Genomic DNA, 22251 nt, shown 5'->3' with positions numbered 1-22251 from the left:
GCGTGCGCACGCGTGTTTGTGCACGTGTATGTGTGTGCGCGCGCGCAGGGAAGCCGGCACGCACGCGGCGCTAACAGGCGGCGCAGCCCCAGTGGCCCCTCTCCACCTCCCGCTCCTGCAGACCCGCGCCCAGGGCGGCCCCAGGCCCGAGCGCGCAGCCGAGCGGAGCCGAGCGGGCGCGGCGGCGGCGCGGGGGTGGGGCTGGAGGAGGAGAGGGAGGGAGCGAGCGAGCAGGAGGAGGATCCGGGAAGTTCTGGAGTTATTTGACAGCAGCCGGCGAAGCCGCACAGGACGCGGAGGGCCGCTGCGTGCGCAGGGCAGCTGCTGGAGTCCGGCGCCCGGAGCGCGGGGTGAGGACCGCGAGTGGCCGCTGCGCCCGGCTCCCAGCCGCCGTGCCGCGCGCGTCACCATGCTGCTCCCGCAGCTCTGCTGGCTGCCCCTGCTCGCCGGGCTGTTCCCGCCGGCGCCCGCGCAGAAGTTCTCGGCGCTCACGGTGAGTCGTCCCGGGGGACCTGGCGGCTCGCCCCAGCGCGGTCCCCGCCTTCCCCTCCTGCCTGAGCGTCCGGACCCCGGGAAGCAGGTGACCCTCCTCGGGAACGTGGCGCCACCTCCCGCCTGCGGGGTCCGAGCAGGTGGGGCCCAAGCCGGTCCCCAGGCGGCTGCGTGGGCTTCTGGGGTCTTACCACCGCGTGGGGGTGCTCTCGGGGTCCTGCGCGTCCAGCTGACGGGTGGGCAGGCGGACACAAGGCTGGGGACGGCGGCGCCGCCCCGCGGATTGAGGGCCGCCCCGCCGGGGGCACGGTCATCCGCTAAGTGCCGTTCCTCCGGCCTGGAGCGCGCGCGGCCTTGCGTCCCTCCATCACTCCGGCTCTCCGTGGGCACCGCGCGGACCCGCGGCCGCTTGCTGGGGGAAGGAGCTGCTAGTCCTGGGCCCTACTCCTGAGCCCCCTTTGGTGAGCCTGCCTGTGCCAGAGACCCGCCCCAAGTGAATCTAGGAGGACGCAGATGACATTAAAATAAATACTATTTTCACTCGTGGCGGCAGGCAGAAGTTGTTGGACGAGGCGTCTCCACGTTCTGCGGTCCCCTTTCCCGGGTCCTCTCTTGGTCCCGGTGCTGCGCGCAAGCAGGCGCGCTCCCGAGCGCGTGGGTCACCGCGGTTGACCACTGTGTGTTTTTCTTTCTTAGCCGAAACTTCTCTGCAGCAGCCTTGGCCGGCGGCGCGCGGGGCCAAGCCCGGAGCTGTGCGCAGGGCTCGAGCCAAGCCACCGTCCGCCGGCCCAGGCGGGGAGTCTGCAGCCCCCAGCTTGGGCAGACCTCGTGGGCTTGCAGTGTTTGCAAACCCATAATTAATGCAATCTGCAGAAACGAAAACATTCCACTTAAATGTGTTTTTGAACAAGTGCTTGAGAAAACACGAAGGTGGAGAGAACACCTCTGGTTGGAGAGATGCTTTTAAGTAGTGGGACTTGTCCTGAAGGGGTTTATTGTATCGAAAATACCTAAGGTTTGAAAGTAGCTGTGGTCCAGTTCTGCTTTTCAGCAAATTTGAAGCAGTCCTGTGGGCCTTTTTTTTTTTCAAGCAGTATGAGGGGGAAAGAAGTTAGTGAGTTCAGTGTTCATACCTAAAATTCTTCTGGAGCAGTCCTTGGGTCCCTGCCTTGTGTCTTGCAAATGACTTGTAGATTAGAAACTGCTCCCTGGAAGCTCTGAGGACGTTTCCACAGGCTCAGCGTTCCTGCGGAACTTTTATCACCCCAGAGAGGCCATCAGACAGGCTTCCTGTGTGTTCCTGTGTGTCCACATCCATAGCACACGTATGTGCAGACTCCTCTCGCCCAGAGAGCGTGGAGAGCCACAGAGGCACAGAGCAGTTCTCAAAAGGACCCTGGCACCTTCTCGCAGAGCTGGAGCAGCAGCTACCTACCCTTGCCACGGATTTTCGGACCCTGTACAAGGTAGACTCCCATGTGCCGGCTTGCTTTCCGGGAGCTCCTGGGTCTGTTGGGACCTCCCTGGACAAGCAGAAGCGAGGTGGTTAGTTATTAAATCTCTGTAGGTTCTGGTCTCTCCCCTCCCAGCCATCCTTCTGTGTAATGCTTACTTCGGAGCTCTTGTCCTTCGCTTCTGCAGATGCTGTGTGGTTTCCCTGGCTGCAGGGACCCCGGCTGCCTGCCTGGGGATTCCAGGGCTGAGCAGTACCCTGTTCTGCTCCCTCCCAGAAAACCTTTGCCTTGAATCTACATTTGCAAACGCAATGCACGATGCTTTCACATCCAGAAGGAAATTTTCAGGCCCTAAAATATTTTGGCATATTCCTCCCCATCCCACCCTACAGTCTAGGAATTCAGCAAGTTGGCTGAGGGGTCAGGAGGAAGTGTTAGATGTGCTGGGCCTTCTGCGGTGATCACCTCTTTTCAGATCACTTTCTAGCGTTTGGGGATCTTTTGTTTCCTCTACGAGGTTTACATCTGATCTTTAATAAATCAGAGAGGCAGCGTCAGCCCAGATGTGTGACTGACTCTAGACACGTTACTTAACTTTCTTAATCTCCAGGTTCCTTATCGGTGAAGTGGGGATGCAGTAATGTCTGCTTAGCATGCTGTGAGGATTAAAGATAAGGCTTTTAGTATGCCCGGTGTATGTTGGTTCTCCACTTAGCACTATTTTTGATGGCACCGTGCCCCTGGTCCTTGTGCGGTGTTTTGAGTGCTGTGATCATTCGGTCTGCTGCCGCGTCCTTCGGGTGTGCGGGTATTGGCCTGGCGATGTGCTTGTCCATCACACATGCTTCCAGCACACCGCTCTGCTCTTGGCGCTTCCACGTGCTGAGTCGAGGTCAGTTGTGCAGAGCTCGACGGGCAGAGGACAGAACATGGACTCCTCTCGGCCTCCTTCAATCCCACCTTCTGTTCTCACCTAGAAACAGAGATAATCCTCCACCTCTGTGGGTTGGAAGCTTGTCACGCCTGCTTCCCAGAACTGTGCACCTGCCTTTCTCCCTCCTGACACCACATGGTCTTTGCCTGGGGGCAGGGCCGTCAGAGTGGCCCTGGGTTTCATCTCCGCTCCTGCCTGGTGTTCAACACGAAGAGAATCTGCTTCGCTTGATAATTACCTTTTTTTCCTCCCCCCACCAAAGTCATTCTTTAGAAATGGCAACATAAGGCCCTTTATGTTTTCCTTATGACGTTTTGTTGGCTTTGCGTGACCTCCTGGTCAGCGCTCAGACTTCGGTGTCATTGCCGATCAACAGATGATGTTGTCAAGCATGTTCCATCCGCCCCGACAGGGTCCACGTCTATTTCTTCCTGTAAGAAGTAGGTACGTTCTAAGGCTGGATCATGTCCATTTTTCGTGGGAATGCTTGACTTTTTTTTTTCTTTTTATTTCTCTTCTTTTTAAAAACATCTTTTAAAAAAGATTTTATTTATTTATTTCGGAGAGCAGGGGGAGGAAAGGGAGAGGGAGAGGGAAAGAATCTCAAGCGGACTCTGACACTTAACCAACTGAGCCACGCAGGTGTCCCCTTTTTATTTCTGCGAATGGCTGGGACCACGGAATAATCTGCAGTTGTAGTTACTGAGCACACACAATTATATTTATCTCCAGGTGCGCACCTGTGATCGCCCTGCTTTCACTCTGTCACAGGTGTAGTCGTATGGGTTTTGGCGGACGGACAGTAAGCCCCACCTGAATGTGTTCTTCGGGGCAGTGATGTTCCCTGACCCCCTTCCCGCAGTATTTGAGATCAAGCCAGTGGATTCCTTTCTGATCCGACTCAATGGTGTTTTGCCCATACTCGAGATGCACACGCCTGGCCTTGTCTTGTGACCAGTGGATGAGGCCGCTGCCCTGGGTTCATGCCCAGGACTTGGCTGTGAGCACGCTGCCCTACACGGTCTGTGAGAGGCGCTGCATCTGTGCTGCTCGCGTGACGCTCACAGCAACCCACCCACAGACGTTCTGCTGCGTCCATGCTCGGAGAGACAAGGGCACTGCCCCCGGACCCAAGCAGATCCAACCATTTCCAAATTCAACCTGAATTTGTTTTTCTTCCTTTGGGGGAATGGGTGTTCCCTGCACTCTTTTCCATGTCACCTTCAGGGACGTTATAATCCCTTAGTGTCTTTTCCCTCCCCCCTTCCCGCGGGGGAGGGAATGTGCTCCATTGGTCAGGGGGTTGGGACACGTAAGGACAGAGTCGAAACGGCTGTTCTCTGCTCCTGGATGTATTTCTTTGCTTTGGAAGAGAAGGAAGGAAACAGAAAGACAGTATTTGCTCATCTGTAAGTTTTAAAATCTGTAATTTCATCATTAGCACCCCCAAGAGGGGGTCTGATATCAATATTACAGGAACATCGGCACAACACGCACGTGCTTTCTGGGCCACTGGGGTGTGAAATGTGCGCCATACGGTTTCGATGCTGTGCTCACTGAGGGTCAGAAGCTTTAGGCAGCGATTCTGGGCATTTGTTCTTCTCCCACTGCAAATGCCCTGAGCACGAGTGGTGCTCTGCAAGGCTGTGTTTCATTCGTCAGCAGAACACCGACTGCAGAGGTGGACGGGGGGAGGAAAGTAAACACCGTTGACAGTTTCCGACCTAGAAGCCCCTTTACATGGCGACTGGACCCCAACATCTAGACGGTCACTTTAATTTTGACTTGAAATCAAGACCATAAATAAAGCTATAGGCAAGTTCAGGTCCTGAGAGGATTGTGCAGTGAGTGGGCATTGATGTGACAACGGCTCAGAACAGAGCAGATTTCTAGGTAATTCTGTATCAAAATAAGCCTTCACAACGCCCCAGGATTTTAGGATGGGGGTGTTACTAGGATTAGCAGAGCACTGGGATAGAGAGCAAGGTAACATTTATGTATTTTTGAATTAAAATTATTCCATTCTCCACATACCAGACACAAAACTAAAAATGATGGATTTCTTTTGAAATTAAAGAAGAAAAATTGAGAAATAGCATTCTGAGTTCATTCATAGAAAACTAGAATGGTCCTTTTCTGTCTTGCTGCTTGGTGGTGTCAGTGATGGGGTGGGATCCCACTCTGAATGTTTGTACCGCCTTACAGTTTGAGTAACACTGATGCATTAAATATTTACCTGAAGCCCACAAGAGAAAAGAATTCAGAAAATAAAATCCTAATTTCATATGGGTTGAGAAGAAATTATTCTAAAAGTATTAGTAATAGACAGTCTTATATGGCTTTGTAGTCCCAGGCTGAAAATCAAAGAGCAAAGATTCATAATAAAACACAAAAAATTGGAGCCAAGTTAAATGTTAATGCATTTGTATTGTCAGAATTAAAAAAAAAGAAATTATAAATGGAAGCTTGCATACTGTAATATCCAGCTAAATTTAATTAGAAGTTTTGACATGAGGGCGGTCTCAGAATGACTGCTAAAACCACAATTATGTTCAGATTTTATTGCGTATGACATAATGTGGCATGGAACCCATGAAGCTGGCACTTAGGACAAGGTGAAATGTCCACACAGTAAGTGAACCCTTCCTTCCTCCAGTATGTGTCTTCCTTCGTTTTACTTTCTTTTCCCTGGTGGTCTTTCTCCATTCTCCTGCCCAAATCACAGTGAATCCCCTTCGCCTCCATCACCAAGATACCAGGCGTTAATGAGGCTGTTGTTGCTATTTTAGTGAGGCTTCTGACTTTCCGTCCCTCCTGTTCTCCCCTGTGAGCACTGCGTCCCCTCTGCCTGCTGGGTCCTGGCCATCAGCGAGCTGCGGGGGTGGGCCGCCGCTGTCACTGTATCCCCAGCATCCTGTTACTGACCCATCCATTAGCAAGCCCCACGTCTGGGGCAGAGTTTTTTTGCGGGGGCGGGGGTAAGCCAACTCCTAGGGTTTGAGGTTGCTGGCAGAGTCTGTCCCGATAATAATGAAGTTTCAGAGAGCATGGAGAGTTTTAGGTAAACACAATAATCTGCGGTGTGTTTGATCACGGGTTCAGAACACTTTAGTGTGGCCCGGGCTGTGAGGCCCGTTCCATTTTGGATGTTCTCAAATTTGTTAGACTTGAGTCACTTCTTAAAGAACAAGTCCATCAGTTTTTTGGCGAACCTTTGCCAAGGTATACAGGCGACCTTGCCCGAGGGGGTCGTGTTGTGTATCTGTCTGCTGCTGCGTGGAGTAATCAAGACACTGGAAACAAAGGACGCCGTCCTACCTACGAGACCCCGCGTCGTAAGCAGCTGGCTTCCTTCCTGGGAGTAGGGGAGCCCGTCTGACCTCCGAGGCTCGGGCCATCCCACCCCAGCCCTCGAGGGGCAGACAAGGGGAGAGACGTTGCTCTGGACCAGGCCAGGCGCTCCGTGGGGGGGGGGGGCGCTCTGGGGACGATGCCGAGGCTGTGTGCTGTGAAGGAGGCTCTCCCGGACCCTCCCCCTGAAGACGGCCTTGGGACGCTGTCAGGGTGGGGTCCCCTCCGCCCCAGCCCCGTTGTGGGCGGGGGGAGGGCGCAGTGCCCCTGGAGCCTGAGGAGCAGACCCTGGCCTGCGCGTCCGCCTGTGTCACCGAGGGCCATCGGACAGCTCGCGGGGGGCCGTGTTTGTGTCTCGGTGGACGGCGGCCGAGACAGGTTTGCAGGCACTCTGAGCGGCCGCCCGAGGTTCTGACTTCGGAGGGAACCTGCTCGGCTTCCGTGCGGCCCGTGGTGAGCTCCCTTACCTGCGCGCTCAGGCAGGTGCCTCTGCTGAGGCTCGGCTGCGCCAGGGCTGCGAGGGCTGGGGCGCCGCTGGGGCCCGCGTGGCCCGCATTGAAGCCGGTCCCCCTCCACGTACATCCAGCTGCCTTTTCCTCCCACTCTCCGTGCCTTTCTCAGCACTTTGGCCTGTTTTGAGAAGAACCGAAGGGAGACTTGTCCTTTCTCCGTGTGTCCGGCCACGGTCTCCGGTGAGCTCCGTGCACGCGGTCGGCCTCTCCCCGCGCACCTGTCACGGACGCGCTCTCCTTCCCTGCCCCAGCTGTCCCGTCACACCGGGAAGAGCGCACGAGGGACAGAAGCATCCCAGAGGCACGCTCACAGCTTCACCGCCACACGTTAGACGCCAGCTGGAGGAAAGCCTTCATAGGCTACAATCTCCCCATTGAGAGGAGCCAGCCCCTTGGAAACACGAAGCGGAAATGACAAAAAAATGATAAATTCCATGAATGCCTGTATTTTTAAGAACGACTTGTGAGATTTGAGTGAAGGTTTCAGAGCAGGATTTCGTGCACTGTCTGTCTTCCATGGCGTATTGATTCTTTCCACACAGGACCTAGGAGTGTGTAATCACAACGTTGTTTAAAGTATATTGAAAATTAATTTAAAAAAGTAGATCTTTGGAAACCAGAAGTTAGTGTCCTGCCGTTCTGTGTGGCTTGCAGGGTTGAGACGGTCCCGTGAACGATCTTGTGGGGGTTCCTGGCCGACCGGGGTTAGGGCTCTAGACCGCGCATCACCTGCTGGGGCAGAGGCGCCCCGGCACCCTTTCTGTGACGTACCGTTACCTGGGATAGCAGGTGAAATGTAGGTCATGCTTTCGCATCGTACTTTCTGCTCCGAGATCAGTCACATTAAGTACTCTAATGAGCTGCTTACGTCCTTCACCGTGAACGACTGAGCCAGACCAGGCCGGCAGCACAGCCGGCAGCCTGGGCGCCACGCGGGCCAGGACTCCACTCCCCACGCCTCCGCCCGGGGCCGGCACGGCAGCCGCCTGAGAACCTGCCAGCTGTAGGAGGATGGCAGAGGAGAAGGGGAGGAGGTGGTTGGGATGGAGGTGGCCCCTGTCTCCTGTGGAGCTGACTGTGTGCCTGGACATCATGGCCGGGGAGTCCTTCATCTTTGGCAAACAGACACACATGAAGTTTTTAAACATTGAAAAGACAGATAATACAGACATCCTGGTGCCTTGCTCTAATGCCATTCATTAGGGATACAGTTTGTCATCAGGAGGACTCCTCTGCACCCGTAGGAACTCCTGAAGGAATTTGGTTTTAATGCAGGCTGAGAATCAGTCATGTAACCTTTAAAAATTCATCTATAGCTGAATCAGCCAGAATTTACATCGTCTGTTTTCCATGGGCCACTCATGTAGGTGTTTAGAGAAGGTGACTAGGTTTTCTGGAGGCCAGACACCTTTTCTGCCATCCCCCGACCCCTTGCTTCTCTGGCCTGGGCTCTCTGTCCAGCATTTGGACTCTGAACAACACGGGGTTGTCCATGTGCCCGAGGCGACTGCTAAGCATTGCTCTGTGTCTGCCATTGTCCCTTCTGTGGGGTCCTTAGGGCCCAAGGCTCCCAGTTTCCTCTCTGAACAGGCTCCGTTCTGAGGTCTGGTTGATCAGTATCCTTTCAGGAATGTGGCGGTCAGTCTAGACACAAGATCGCAGAAGCAGGTGGTCCTTAATTGGCGAAGCATAACCTCGTAAGAGGCACTAGTGGGTGCTTGGCTAACTTTTCTATATAACTTTTTAATTTTGAGATTCTGTTAAGCCAGTGTCCCCCTGGGGCCAGTTGCTTTTTTGTTTTTTTTTGATTTGTGAGTGGTAACTATTATGTTATTCCCATAAAAACCAGATTTGTATCCTGATCCCCCTTATCCCAGATTGGGACTCTCCCCTCTGGCTCATGCAAGTTTGTTGAGCGCTCCTGTCTTCCTGTAAGAGTTGTTGGCCTCGACGCGCCTGAACGACAGGCCAGGACTCACCCCAGGAGACGAGACACAGAGGACATGTCCGTTTGCTGCACTGATTTACCGTTCCAGGGAAAAGTCCCGGGACATCTGGGTATGTCTTTCCCCTCCTTCACCACCCTTCAGAATCAATGACTTGAAAGTCAGGAAAACACTGCATTGGACTTCCAAGTACACGTTCCCGTGAACCCTACTCTAGAAGCTTGTGCTAATCCGATAATTGACACTTGAATTGCATACAGTCATTCAAGCAGCTCCCAGTAGTCCCGGTTGTCCCACCCCCTATTCTAGCACCTTGTACACAGGATGTCTCCTGGGAACGTGGGCACGCTCTTGGAGACATCAGGATGGTGGCCTCTGGTTCATGGGATTAGGAGTTCCGTGCGATAAGTGGTTTTGACACTCTGAATCTTCCTCTCTTAGAATAGGGAGCGCCAGCCTTCTGCGCTCTCACGATAGTATCTCATTTGTCCTTGTAATATCCTTGCCAAGATGCTATATACACTTGGCGGGTGTATATATTTTAGGTTTTTGTAAACGCCTCGGGGTAAGGAAAGTGAGTAACGGCTCTGACCTGAACATACACGTTCGCTGAGTTGTAGCTTTGCGGATCTGCAGATATGTGCTCCTGATAATCAGCTCTTCATTCTTACAAGATTTATCTTTTGGAGGGAGTTGCCACAGATGGATCATTCCTTTCATTCAGAGATATAATCCAGGTGGAGTCATGGATCTCTTCTCCGGCACCCTTGGCGTCTCTGCTCCCTTTCACACCCTGTGTGAAGGACAGGTGCGGCCCCCCGCTGGTTTGCAGGCCAGGTTCCAACGTTCCCGGCATCCACCACAGGAGGGAGCCCAAGAGCAGCCTGGCTCTGGCGCTGGGGGCTCCTGGGTGGGCTTTGGGGTTCGACCACCAGCAAAGCCTCTGCCACCTTGACAACAAAAAGACCTCACGGGCTGCTGCCACTTAGTGTGAGTTCAGGCACCACATTCAACTTTCCAGTTTTAGAGATTTGAGTCCTGGTGCAGAGATGCTAAATCTGGGCATTAAAGCAACAGGGACAATTTTTATCTGATGTTTCTGGCAGCTGTCTTGAAGTCTGGGATGAGCTTGTTAAATGCAGGGCTGTTCCTCGGCCATGGGGCAGGAGTGCTGTGTTCCTGGGGCACAGAGGGGCTCCTGAGCAGAGCTGTCTGCACCCCAGCTGTCCGCTGCTGCGGGACCCGCTCACTCCGTGACTTGGATACTACTTACCTGCTAAACCCACAGGATACTGCACCGCGCTCCAGGGCGGAAGTTCTCCAACATGCCGGTTTTAGGATGGGTCTTACCCGAAAGAACAGCAGTGCAGCAGATCAAGCCCCTCCCCACGATGTGTTCAGGGTGCCCTCGTCCCTCTGGACTCCCGCTGACCTCTCACCAGCACCAGGCTCAGGAACCGATCACATCTCTTTGTCCCCAGAACTCTGAAGGAAGTTCGGAGAGGTGGTTATTGGCCCCACTCACATCTCTGCTCCCTCCCCTTCCTTCACTTCGGCTCTTCTTTCCGTGCTTCTCCTGCTGTGGCTGCAGTCGCCTACGGACTCTTACTGGAGGCCGTCAGGAGGATGGCCTGCCCACCATCCAGGGGTGTCCCTTCCCACCCTGGTCCTCGTCGGAGCTGGGGCTCATTTCCAGGCTGCGCGGAGCCGGTGGTGTCGTCCCTGCAGGCCCGGGTAGCCCTGCTGCTTGCTGCTGGGTCGGAGGGGCTGCTGCTGGGCTCCGGGGATCCTGGGCTGTGGCCCAGGCTGCGAGCGACCCTGGCATATCGTCTCCCGCCAGATCGGAAATTTTGTAAAGAGGATCCAACCGGGCTCAGTCATGAACCGGTCCTCATAGGCTCACACTATACCTCCGTCTTGAGCCTGTGTCCTTGGGCGGCTTCTGGCAGTAAAACGTGGGCGGAACCCACATCCCAGGACACCGGAGGGGGTGAGCAGCCTCCCAGAGCCCGAGTCCAGCCCCCGGTCAACCCATGGTCACGTTCCCCTGACGACCTTCCCCAGCAGGTGCACCTGCACCCCGTGGGCTGATGTCTGCCTCAGGAAAGGTGGCGGGGCCGGAGGACACGCCCAAGACAGGGCCCAGGCCCTGTGCAACCCGGGCTTCCTTCCTCCTGGGAAAGCCTGGCACATCAGCCCTTTTCCCAAAACCTCAACCTTGTTCTTCTTACCTAACCCCCAAATTTAACAAAAAATGACAAAATAATTAAATTGGCAAAGCAAAGATGGAGTTAGAGCTTAATCTCTGTCTGTCTCTCCCTCAGTCTCTCTCTTTAAAGCTTTTGGTCTTTCTGCCTCTCTGACTCTCTGTTTCTGTCTCCATCTCTGTCTCTGTCTCCTTCTCTATCTCTGTCTGTATTTCTGTTTCTCTCTGCCCTTAGGTTTCCTGACGTCTGCCCGGAGTGCATGGAATCATGCCCAGCCATCCCTGTCCTCCTCACTGTGGTCCCTGCTACCACCTGCGGCCCCACCAGCTCGACCCCCAGCATCACGGCCTCTTTCCCACACCAGGGAGGCCGGGTCACCTGTTCCCCACAGGGAGGATGGAGAAGCCTGTATGCCATCGGGCTCTGTGAGCTGCAATGTCTGAAAAGAATACACGAACTAACCCAGAACTTGACTCAGCCAAATTCTAACCAGGCTTTGTTTTAAAAAATCACTATATTTTTTTTCTGATCTTCTTTCCTTCCTGGGTTTCCCAGTTTCATTGAGCGCTGTAAGTTGACGGCTGTGCGATCTAGGCTCGGAGGCCTGGCTTCCCTGCTGTCTGGGTGTTCCCAAGGGCAAGCGTGGCAGAGCTGGTCCCACCTTGGCTCTGCGGGCAGGGAGCAGGTGCCCAGCTGTGCACGAGGCACATACGTGCGAGGTGCCCTGCAGCCCAGCACGCTGCGCCCGTGCTGGTGGGCTTCTCGGAATGCATGTTCCACGGAACAGAGGGCACTTTGAAGGAGGAGAAGGAAGGGCAGCCCAGTGAAGTATGTCACTGAAGTTGTGACACAGCCCTCACAGTGTCCGGATGTGCTCCAAGGGCCAGGGTATGAGACAGACACGACGTCCCCCTGGGTGCCTGTTGCCAGCGCAAGACAATGGGGACAAGCAGGACATTGTCCAGCCATGATGCACCCCATCGACCAGCAGACAAGACAGTTGTGTGTCACGTGACGTGTGGCCCTGCTGGAGCCGTGGACAGTGGGCTGGGGCTACGGGAGGGGTCATCGCTGTCAGAAGCGCTGCCTGGAAGGTGGCTTTCCCCCTAAGTCCTGAGTCTCTGGGTGGCAGCCAGGGGTGGGCAACTGGACATGTGAGGAGGCCTCATAAGGGTCCTTTGCAGGGCGCAAGGGTCGGGGAAGAGGAGGAGGTGCTCTGAGAGTGTGGGCTGGGCAGCTAAGAGGGGCCCTCCCAGGATGTCAGAGCAGGGGTGCAGGCAGAGCAGTGGTGCAGGCAGAGGGTGCAGCCCGTGATGCTGGGGACAAGGGGGTGCAGCCATGATGCTGGGGGCCGGGGGGTGCAGCCATGGTGCTGGCGGCCAGGGGGTGCAGCCATGATGCTGGGGGCTGGGGGTGCAGCCATGATGCTGGGGACAAGGGGGTGCAGCCATGATGCTGGGGGCCAGGGGGTGCAGCCATGATGCTGGGGGCTGGGGGTGCAGCCATGGTGCTGGGGACGGGGGGGTGGAAGCATGATGCTGGGGGCTGGGGGTGCAGCCATGATGCTGGGGACGGGGGGGTGGAGCCATGATGCTGGGGGCCGGGGGTGCAGCCATGATGCTGGGGACGGGGGGGTGGAGCCATGATGCTGGGGGCCAGGGGGTGCAGCCATGATGCTGGGGACGGGGGGGTGGAGCCATGATGCTGGGGGCCGGGGGTGCAGCCATGGTGCTGGGGATGGGGGGGTGGAGCCATGATGCTGGGGGCCGGGGGTGCAGCCATGGTGCTGGGGGCCAGGGGGTGCAGCCATGGTGCTGGGGGCGGGGAGGTGCAGCCATGATGCTGGGGGCCAGGGGGTGCAGCCATGATGCTGGGGGCTGGGGGTGCAGCCATGATGCTGGGGACAGGGGGGTGGAGCCATGATGCTGGGGGCCAGGGGGTGCAGCCATGATGCTGGGGGCTGGGGGTGCAGCCATGGTGCTGGGGACGGGGGGGTGGAAGCATGATGCTGGGGGCCAGGGGGTGCAGCCATGATGCTGGGGGCTGGGGGTGCAGCCATGATGCTGGGGACGGGGGGGTGCAGCCATGGTGCTGGGGGCCAGGGGGTGCAGCCATGATGCTGGGGGCTGGGGGTGCAGCCATGGTGCTGGGGACGGGGGGGGGAAGCATGATGCTGGGGGCCGGGGGTGCAGCCATGGTGCTGGGGATGGGGGGGTGCAGCCATGGCGCTGGGGGTGGAGGGTGGAGCCATGGTGCTATAGGGGATGCTCAGAGTGGGGGTGCAGCTCATGATGCTGGGGGGGTGCTGGGAGTGGGGGGTGCAGCCACGGTGTGCTGGGGGTGCAGGCAGGCAGGGCTTACACTCTGTGATGTGGGGGCAGGGGTCCCTGGTTCCGGCTCTTCAGCTGTCTCACCCCCGACCCCAGACAGGGCCATAGTAGGGCAGCTGACTTCAGCCTGACCCTAGTGTGTGAGTTCTCTTTAAACTCTGCAGAGTTTGTGACAGACTGGCGATTTCCCTGCGCTGCCTTCAGCCAAACAGTTGTCTCCTCTGAGCAGAGTCGGAAATGAGAGGTTCACCAGGGCAGGCGGGCAGGTCGTGGCTCAGTAGTACCGCTGCCCAGGCTGGCCTAACGGGGTCAGGCACTGGGGGGCTGCCCTGGGGTCCCCATGGGGAGAGCCTGGCTGCTTCTATCTCCTCATTGCCTCCACTCGGAAGTGTCCGTGCTCGTACTCTCTCCTTCCCTCCTTAAATTTCACTTTCTGAAGATTATTTGAGACTCATTCACCTTATGGAGTTTACATAACACAATCGGGTAAAAAACGCAGAGCAAAGGTCGCAAATGTCATCATTCCCGCTGGGGCCTGACTCAGAGTCGCTGGTGTCAGGCGTCTCAGCGGGGCCGTGGGGTTAGTGGTTAAGCTGTGGGGACCACGAACAGCACAGTGAAGGGAGAGTTAGGAAACCCCAAAGGCCAACCTGACATCACACAAGCGGGCAGCTCTGGGATGCAATTGCTCGCGATGCCCCGACAGGCATTCCGAGTGTTGCACCTTGCTGGCGTGCAGGGGCGCATGGGGGTGCGCTCGGCGTGCCCCCCACCAGGGGTCTGCAGAAGCTGCACGCGGCTTTCTAAACCGTGAAGGGCTGGCAGGGCCCTGGCCTGGCCCTGACGGTGCCAATCCCTAGGCCGCACGACCCTGGCGGGCAGTGGGGTGGGACCTGAACGTGGGTACGCGGGCCACCGGGAAGGGCTCGGTTTCCCTTCGGTGTGTCACCACGTGAGGGCTGGTTTCTGAGCGCTGCTAAAGCCGCCACGTGGTCTGAACGCTGGTGCCGCACATCAGCCTTGAATGGCGCAGCCTGGACGTGGTCACACTTGTGAGCAGGGAGGAGACCTGGGGATGTGGGCCCTGGGAGGCGGCGGTGGGGGGGCACGGTGTGGGGGGAGGGGGTGGGCGTGGTATGGAGGGGGCCGGGGGCGGGGCCTGGGTGGGTGTGGCATGGGTGCCCCAGGGGCGGTCCTTGCCCGGTGTTAACCCGCACTGGGTGGCCTGGTTGGGTTTGCAGCCAAGCCAGGCGGCGTGGCGGGACCTGGAGACATGGCCCTGCACATGCGCAGCGTGCCGGAGTCGAACCATAGCCGCGAGGTTGAAATGATGGTCGCAGGGCAGCAGTGCCCGCTGAGATGACCGGCTTGGCCAGCCTCCTGTGTGAGGCTGCCGGAGGCCTGAGGCTGGGCGCTGGCTGCTGTCCGGGGGGTGACGACTCACGGCCTCTCAGGATGTTCCCAGTGGGACAGAGGACAGTAGGCCCACCAGAGGGAGAGCTCTGGGTTTTCCAGAAGTTTTCCTTCTCTCTTTCCTTCTGTTTAGGAACATTCTGAATAGTCTAACAGGGACATTCCTGCTCCATCGCTCTCGATCGTCGGTCGTTTCGCAGCTAACTCACCTCCTGTTTGCAGTCTTTTCTCTGGTGACATGCAGGGCATGACACCTAACCAGCCCTTTGCACCCGCCATGAAAGTGGACACTGGGCCCCACGGAGAGACAGACTCTGGCATGGAACTGAACACCACACAGGCCTCCTGGCCTCGTCCTGGAGGGATGCTGTGAGGACGAAATCCTGCAGGAGGGACCTCACTGGGCCCCTATGGACTGGGCAACAGAGGTCTAGCGGTTGGTGGGCAGGAGGACTCAGTCTGGCTGTGCGCCCTGGGTTTGCTGCCCCTGGTGGGTGGGGCCAGCGGCTGAGCTCCGTCCTCCATGCTGCCAGGTGGGAGCAGGTCCTCTTCCGTCACCCTGCCCTGTGCTCGCGGTCCCTGTCAACACCTGCCTCTTCCATTGCTCTGGTGTAGAGTCCAGCTCTGGGAGGCGAGATGAGCCTCCTGGGCAAGGCCATCCCCCTCCCTGAGCCCGTCCCCTACCGGGCTGTTTTCAGCGCTCGCTCTGCCACAGCCCCGCCTGCTGGGCCGGGGACACCCTGTGTTTTGTTGTGTGCTTGCGTAGGCCTCCTCACTTTCTACAAACATCAGCTCTTCCTCCAGGAAGCCTTCCTGACTCTTGGGTTGGTCTAATGCCAACTCCCTGTGGAAGCTGCAGAAAAGCTGGGGACGTTCAGTTAGGCATATTGTTATTATTGCTTTCATTTTATAATAATTAAACCTAACTTATTAATTATATCTTGGAAACCATAATCTTGCAGTTCAGTTTAGCAGAAGTTGCAAAGCGCCCCCTCGCGGTGACTGATGCACTGGAACCACGAGTCAGCGGGATGCTCACTCCACTCAGGGCCGTGCTGGTGGTGTCCGTGCGCTCCCTCCCCTGTTCCGCGCGGGGGGCACGCGAACTGTTCCACTTTGTGGAGAGGAATTGAAGCATAGATGGACTGAGTGCCATGCCCTGGGTCACAAAGCTGACGGTCACGGGTCAGGGTGAGTCTCTGGTGCCGCCGATTCGCTGGGAAGCAGGTTTGCCAAGGGCTTGAGCCGTGTTGACCATGAAGTGTTCCGTGGACTCCCTGCTGTTGAGGTCAGAGTCCACGGGGTTCACGGACAAAGAATCTGGGGCAGAGGCAGGAGCCCAGCCGGGGACGGCCGGCCGGGAAGCAGTGACTGTCCACGGTGCCCTGCGGGAGGCTCGTGGGTGGAGGGCTGTGGCCTTCGGGGAGCCAGGTTGTCGTGGTGGGGACAGTCCTGAGTCCCTGCGGGGCTTTTCCCCGTCTCTCCGCATCTTGTCTCCTCACGCGTCCCCCAAGTGGTGGTGTTGACTTCCGAAGGCTTCCTTGTGCGTGTTTCCCTTGCTGCAAGTTTGAACCCTGCGGAGTCCCCTGGAAGTCTTACCTTTATTGTAGTGTAAATGCAGTGTAACTAGGTGGTGTTAGCTCTGACAGACTGAGGTGCCAGAAGATTCCCCAGGGGCACCTCATTTGCCTCAAACTGCAGTGGCTGTGCTCACGTGACCAGTGAGCACACATGTAAATGGCCAGAGGACGCCCCAAACCCCAGTGCTCTGAGATGTTCTTTAGGATGGGGTGAGTTCTTAGGAGATTTGAGGAAATTCCAGAAGCAACATAATAACCTAACAGACATCTTGAGAAATAACACTGCCCACCCACGTGCTGCCCCCCGACACGTCTGCTCTTTGTTGCAGTGTCCTTTTCACGACTTTCCCAGTGATTTTGAAAAGCACGTTTACAATGAGAATTTTTAATGTCTGTACTTGGTAGTGTTGGGGGGGGGGTAGGCGAGGGAGAGAATGAGTCATCTCAGCAGCCTGGGGCTTGGAAGGGGTTGGAGGTGTGCGCGCCAGCCACCGTTTTCTAAGGAGCAGCCCGAGTCGGGGCACCTGGGGCAGCCAGGTGTGTGGGCTCTGCTTCGCCAACTTTCTACCCCTCCTTTGCACGCCTGATGTTTAAGGGGAAACCTAGTGCCAAAGTTGAGCAAACATGACTTCAGCACCCAAACCTTCATGGCATATTGTGTTCATGTTTTTAATAAAAATATTTCTTTATTATATTATGTTAGTCACCATACAGTACATCCCTGGTTTTTGATGTAAAGTTCGATGATTCATTAGTTGCGTATAACACCCAGTGCACCATGCAATACGTGCCCTCCTTACTACCCATCACCAGCCTTTAGGAAGGACTTATTTTGGTGGGAACGTGTTAATAGACAGAATCTATTTTAAAATTAAGGGTGCAAAATGCTGTGAACGCCGTGTGGCTCTTCTGTGCTCTACATGCTTGTTGCATGAGGTGAGAGGTGGCCGGTGCCCTGGGTGACTCAGGAAGGGCCGCTGTTGACCCTGGGGCCCGGGCATCTGTCTGTCTGTAAGAGGCCCACGCTTACATGGTATTTTGGTTGAAAGGATAAGCAAAGTCTAACCTCACTCCCCCGTGGTGTTGGGCATACTCAGAATTTCAAGTGAATCCCTTGTCAGTCTTTTGGGGTATTTTTTAGAGACTCCTAAAAAGGTATTGTGCAGGATAACGTTTAGGGGCTCACCCGTTCTCTTAAAGCAAGCTGAGCAAGCTTTCCTCTTCTAGTGGCTTTTCATTTTATCATGTTGGCTTTCCTTTGAATAGCTATTGAGAACTGGCGTGGAATTTCGGTGCAGCGTGAGCGTTTTGGACGTCAGCCGCAGTCTCGCTAGCACACTCAACGAGGGGAGCACATGCAGACGTGCAGCTCTCGTAGCCCAACCTGGTAACTGGGCACGGAAGGCGCCAAGCGGGGAGCGAGGCGGCTCGCGGGCCTCAGCTCTCCATGAGCGGTCAACGCACTTGTTTCTTCAGGGCACGGTTACGTCATGCGCGGTGTCTGAGGTCAGGGCTGCGACGCGGAGTCCTTGCTGTGATGATGACCTGTCAGCTCCTCAGGAACGAGTCGCTTACCTAACGAGAATCCCTGACGGCAGCTCTTGTCTAGTTCAGCTGAGCGGCCCCACCGGCAGTCCTTCCCTCTCCTCCCTTAGCTTCTGGCACTTTTGGTTGCCTGAGTGACTGTAGTCAGCAGAGCCCATCACTTGAGCCTGCCGCGTGGGTAACTTTGGGATTCCAGGTCCCTCCAGTACAATGAAGGCTGTTCCCATGTGTTGAAGTTCATGCAGAGCTCTGACAGATGGACCCTGGGGAGAGTTCACGTTTGCAGGGGTGTGGTAAATGCCCCGGGGTTAGAGCTGCCCCGTGTCTGCAGACTAGGTGGTCCTTTCCGGGCTGGTGGGCAGCCTCCTCTGTTCCAGCGCCCCTCCCGGGCGGCCTTTGTGCTGAGGATTTCGGGCTCCTCTGAGCTCTCTGCTGGCTAGGGTCACTTGTCCTCCTCCCTCGTTTTGGAGGCCTGACCTCTCGTGGTGTTGGACACACATGTGAGCCTCTCATCTCGTGCTTTCCAAAGGCAGATTCTGATGATTGACGTGGAATCACACAGTTAGGACATCGAGTGGACGCACAGACCACATTGCACAGAGATGTTTAGGGAGGGGAAATGGAAGGTGAATTTAGAGGTCGTAGGGAGAGGAAGAACCTCGGGTGACAGGCACATCAGTTCAGGAAATGACCTGACCTCAGGGACTCCCAGTGTATGTTGTGTCCTCTGCCCGCTGCTCTGTGTGTGATGACCAGGCAAGACTGAAAGGGGGTGTGCCCCTCGGAAGAGGGCTAAGTGGGTACACAGGTGGTGAGAGCAACCTCTCTTCCTGCGGGTTCCAAGAGTCAGATGACCTTTGGCCATGTGGGCGTGATCTATAACACACGAAGCAGGTGTCTCATTTGGAGGTCCCCACATTTACCAGAGGACACCGTTGGGGTCCGGCCCTGCCGGGCAGTGGGGGTGTCTCTCACTCCAAGTCACTGCCCCTCCCTCGCCCACCAGCTCTCAGGTGCTTTGTTCCTAAAACACACTTCTGACCTGAACTTGAGAAACAGAAAGTCATAAAATGCAGGATGAGAATTACCTGCTTAATATAAGGTGATACATCTTTTCCCTCTATATTTACCTTAAGGATAAGCTCATTTTAGTAAACAGAAACATTAGTCATAAAGAAATCAAAGCTTGAGGCAGCTCGCAGCTAGTAAGTCGTAACGAAGCAATCTCAGTTGGTGTCTGTTGGCCATGCTGTGTCCTCACGTCCATGAAGACTGTTCTCTAATCACATGAAGGGGAAAGCACTTATTTTGAGTGGATTGAGAGGGTACTAAAATCTGATAGTTTTCACTTTTTCATTTAATGTGTGTGGACGCTTGAAGGGATTTGGTATCTGAACGAGAAGGGATGTGAAGTTGGGGGAGGGAACATGGCCCGTGGAGGTGAGGCAGGTCTGATGCAGGAGGTGTCTGTGACGCGTGGAAGGAAGCGGAAGGTGCTTCTGGATAATCTCCCGTGCTTGCAGCAAGCGCAAACCTGGAGAAGTTCCTCCATCCTCACACTTCTCAGGTGGTCTCGGGGGACATCGGCGCCGTTCCGGTGGGGCCCCGGGGCGTTGCCGGGGTGTGGTGGTCAGAGGGGCAGGTGCGTCTGCAGGAAAGGGGTTTCCGTGGAGACAGGCTGGCCAGAATGGAGCTGGGGTCGGGTTCTGCATCCGACACACTGCGTCCCTGGGACTTGAACCCCGGGTCCATGCTGGCAGCAGCTGTGGGCGCTGGCCCCGTGGTAATTGTGTCCACGATGATTAGTGGGCATTCATGCAGCCGGAGGCCGCTGGAGGGGCAGCTTGTCTGTGGCACTTCTGGGTGCATTATGCTGGCTGGGGAAGAGAAGAGGAGCCCCCCCAGGACGAACGCCACCTGGGGACGGTTAGCGGGTGAAGGGCCCAGCTGTCCCCGGCTTCACGGGTGTGGGGCTGGTTGACGCCGTGTTTCCTTCACATTCCGCTGCATCTGAGGGTCAGAGGTCAGTGCGAGATCCGACTCGGATGACAGTCCCACAGATCCCAAATAGACAAACTTGAAGGTACTGCGTGCCACGGACTTCAGACATTTATTATGGAACTTGTACGTAGTAGTATTTCCCAAGTTTCTTTCCGGATTTCCCTCAGGGTTGTCCCAGGGAGCTTTATTCTGCTGCGGCAGGAACGACGTCTCTGGAACAACATCGTGTTCTGGAAAACCACTGGGCAGAGGACAGTGTCGGGTACAGGGAAGGGAGCTCTGACTGCAGGAGTGTGGACAGAAGTGCCCAGCGAGTCTCCTGCCCCCCAGACGTGCAGCACAACGGGGGTCACAGGTGGGGTGAAGCCCAGTGCAGCAGGGCTGGCAGGCCCCGCCCACCACAGGAAAGCCCTACCCAGGGGGTGGGCATCTCCCCCCAGAGCAGACTGCAGGCCTTGGTGCTCGCTCTGGGGGCACAGGGAGGAGCCTGGCCGCTTTTACGCGCTTGTTGTAGGCGAGGAAGGAACTTCCGTGGGAGGCGGTTTCCAGAAATCTCAAGAAGAAAGCATACTTCTCATAGTATCTGTCCCAGAGGACGAGTTCTGGAAGCCCCGCTGGGTGCAGGGCACACCTGCAGCGTGTTTGTGTCCCTGCGCCCAGGGCCGGGCGTGGGAAGCCAGCCGGCGGCAGGGAGGTTGGACGCGGAGTCCTCCTGGCTTGGGCTCCCCGCAGGTGCTGGGGTGCGCTGGGCAGAGGTGAGCGGTGCGGCCGGCCTGAGGCCTCGGCTGCTCTCTGCCACCCTCTAAGGAAGGGGGTGCGCTGGCCGGGGTTTGTCCCCGCAATCGTTGGAGGCCCTGGCTCGACGGGGAGGGTCACTGAGCACCTGGGTCGTGTGTCTGGGGGTCCCACAGCTCCTGCCACCCCTTGGAGGCCGTGTCGCCTGAACTCAGTCAACATCCCCAAACACATGCAATCAGATTGAAATGCCAGTTGTCTCTTGTCCACATGAACTTTATTATATGTGGAATGTATCTCAGCAAAGCTGTGAAAACTGTATTTTACTTTCAGTGTCTCCCTGAGTTTCTTCAGACACGCTTCCTGTCCATCAAGGATACTGTCCTTCTTTTTTTTTTTTTTAAGATTTTATTTATTTATTCGATAGAGATAGAGACAGCCAGCGAGAGAGGGAACACAAGCAGGGGGAGTGGGAGAGGAAGAAGCAGGCTCATAGCAGAGGAGCCTGATGTGGGGCTCGATCCCGGAACGCCGGGATCACGCCCTGAGCCGAAGGCAGACGCTTAACCGCTGTGCCACCCAGGCGCTCCATGGATACTGTCCTTCTGACAGCTCCGCCGTGGATTTTTCTTTTTCAGACTTTCCTTAAATTCTGTGTAATACCTGATGGGAAAAGATTTACTGTATCTGTAATGAAACTGTAGCAACGAGCTGCAGACTCATTTATAATCTCAGGAAGCAAAGATTGTGGTTTTTGCTTAAATAACAGATGCATTTCATTAATAACTGCCCCTTAAAAGTCAGATGTGAGCCTCTGCCCTTCCTTGGCTCAACGAGCACATGCTCAGTCAATCAGTACCAACACTGGACAAGATCAGAAGCCAGAGACAAAATGCCGGGACGTTGAGCCAGGGTCGTGTCTAGCCCAGGAGTGGAAGCCTGCGGGCTGCTCCTTTCCCACAGTGATTCGAGCAGGTAAGGCGTGTGTGAGGTGGGCCCCTCTGCCGGCCCTGCTGTGTTTCTGCACGCATGTGCTCGCGAGGGTGTGCTGTTCGGGTCGGTGATTTTCAAGGCCCTGCTCTCAGAATGTGTGGGTGCTCTGTGGAGACTAGAGCCACTCCCGCCTTTCCCCCGCACGGTAGAGCGCAGCTTCCCGAGGACTCTGGAGCTCCTTCTGCGCCCAGCTCCCTGTGCAGCTCAGGGTGGTGTTTGGGGACTGCTGCATCAACAGTTGAACTAGTCGAGCAGGCTCATGGCTGATCCTGCTTTCCCGTGGTCTCACCGGGAGCCGGAGCCGTGGCATAACCCACCCCAGCAATCAGGCCCCATAAGCTGGCGTGGTGCATGTCCGCATGGCACAGGTCTGGCCGCCCTTCACTGATGGGTCCAGGGTTCCTCTCACGGCAGCTGTCCTGTGCTCCTTGGGGACCAAGGCCAGGGGTGGGCCAGGCAGGGCAGCATGGCCTTCTATGGGCAGCCAGGGCTCCCAGCTGTGGGCGGGGTCTTCCGTGGCCCCTGACTGGTTAGCGGGTCTTTATCCCACGTATGGCCACACCTTCCAGGGTGTTGTTTCTGGCCCTCGTAGGGGCATCAAGGGAAGTGATTTCAGTCGTGCCTTTTGAAATCTCCATTTCTCTGGATATTCCTAAGCGAGCAGTGCACTCCCCGGTGAGGAAATTTTGGCAAATCTACAGCGGGCGGGCTTCGTGGGGGGCGAGTGTGTTTTGTAAACGGACGCACGCTGGTTTGTG

The 22251-nt window shown here is 56.3% G+C and overlaps 1 protein-coding gene across 3 annotated transcripts in view; it reads left to right on the top strand.

The window, feature by feature from the left end:
• The first annotated feature begins 230 nt into the window (after positions 1–230).
• Positions 231–22251, top strand: part of SMOC2 (SPARC related modular calcium binding 2) — a 155336-nt gene continuing 133315 nt past the window's right edge. The window contains exon 1 of one of the 3 annotated variants that reach the window (XM_026488007.3): positions 231–493. In XM_026488007.3, coding sequence (XP_026343792.1) covers positions 410–493 — 84 coding nt within the window. In that variant the 5' untranslated portion in view covers positions 231–409. The remainder of the gene's footprint in view (positions 494–22251) is intronic. The other 2 variants (XM_026488006.3, XM_026488005.4) reach the window with 2 other exon arrangements.

The sequence above is a fragment of the Ursus arctos genome, unplaced genomic scaffold (genome assembly GCF_023065955.2).
Source record: "Ursus arctos isolate Adak ecotype North America unplaced genomic scaffold, UrsArc2.0 scaffold_13, whole genome shotgun sequence".
Lineage (NCBI taxonomy): Eukaryota > Metazoa > Chordata > Mammalia > Carnivora > Ursidae > Ursus > Ursus arctos.
Note: the sequence above shows the minus strand (reverse complement) of the source record. Positions and strands in the feature narration are given on the sequence as shown.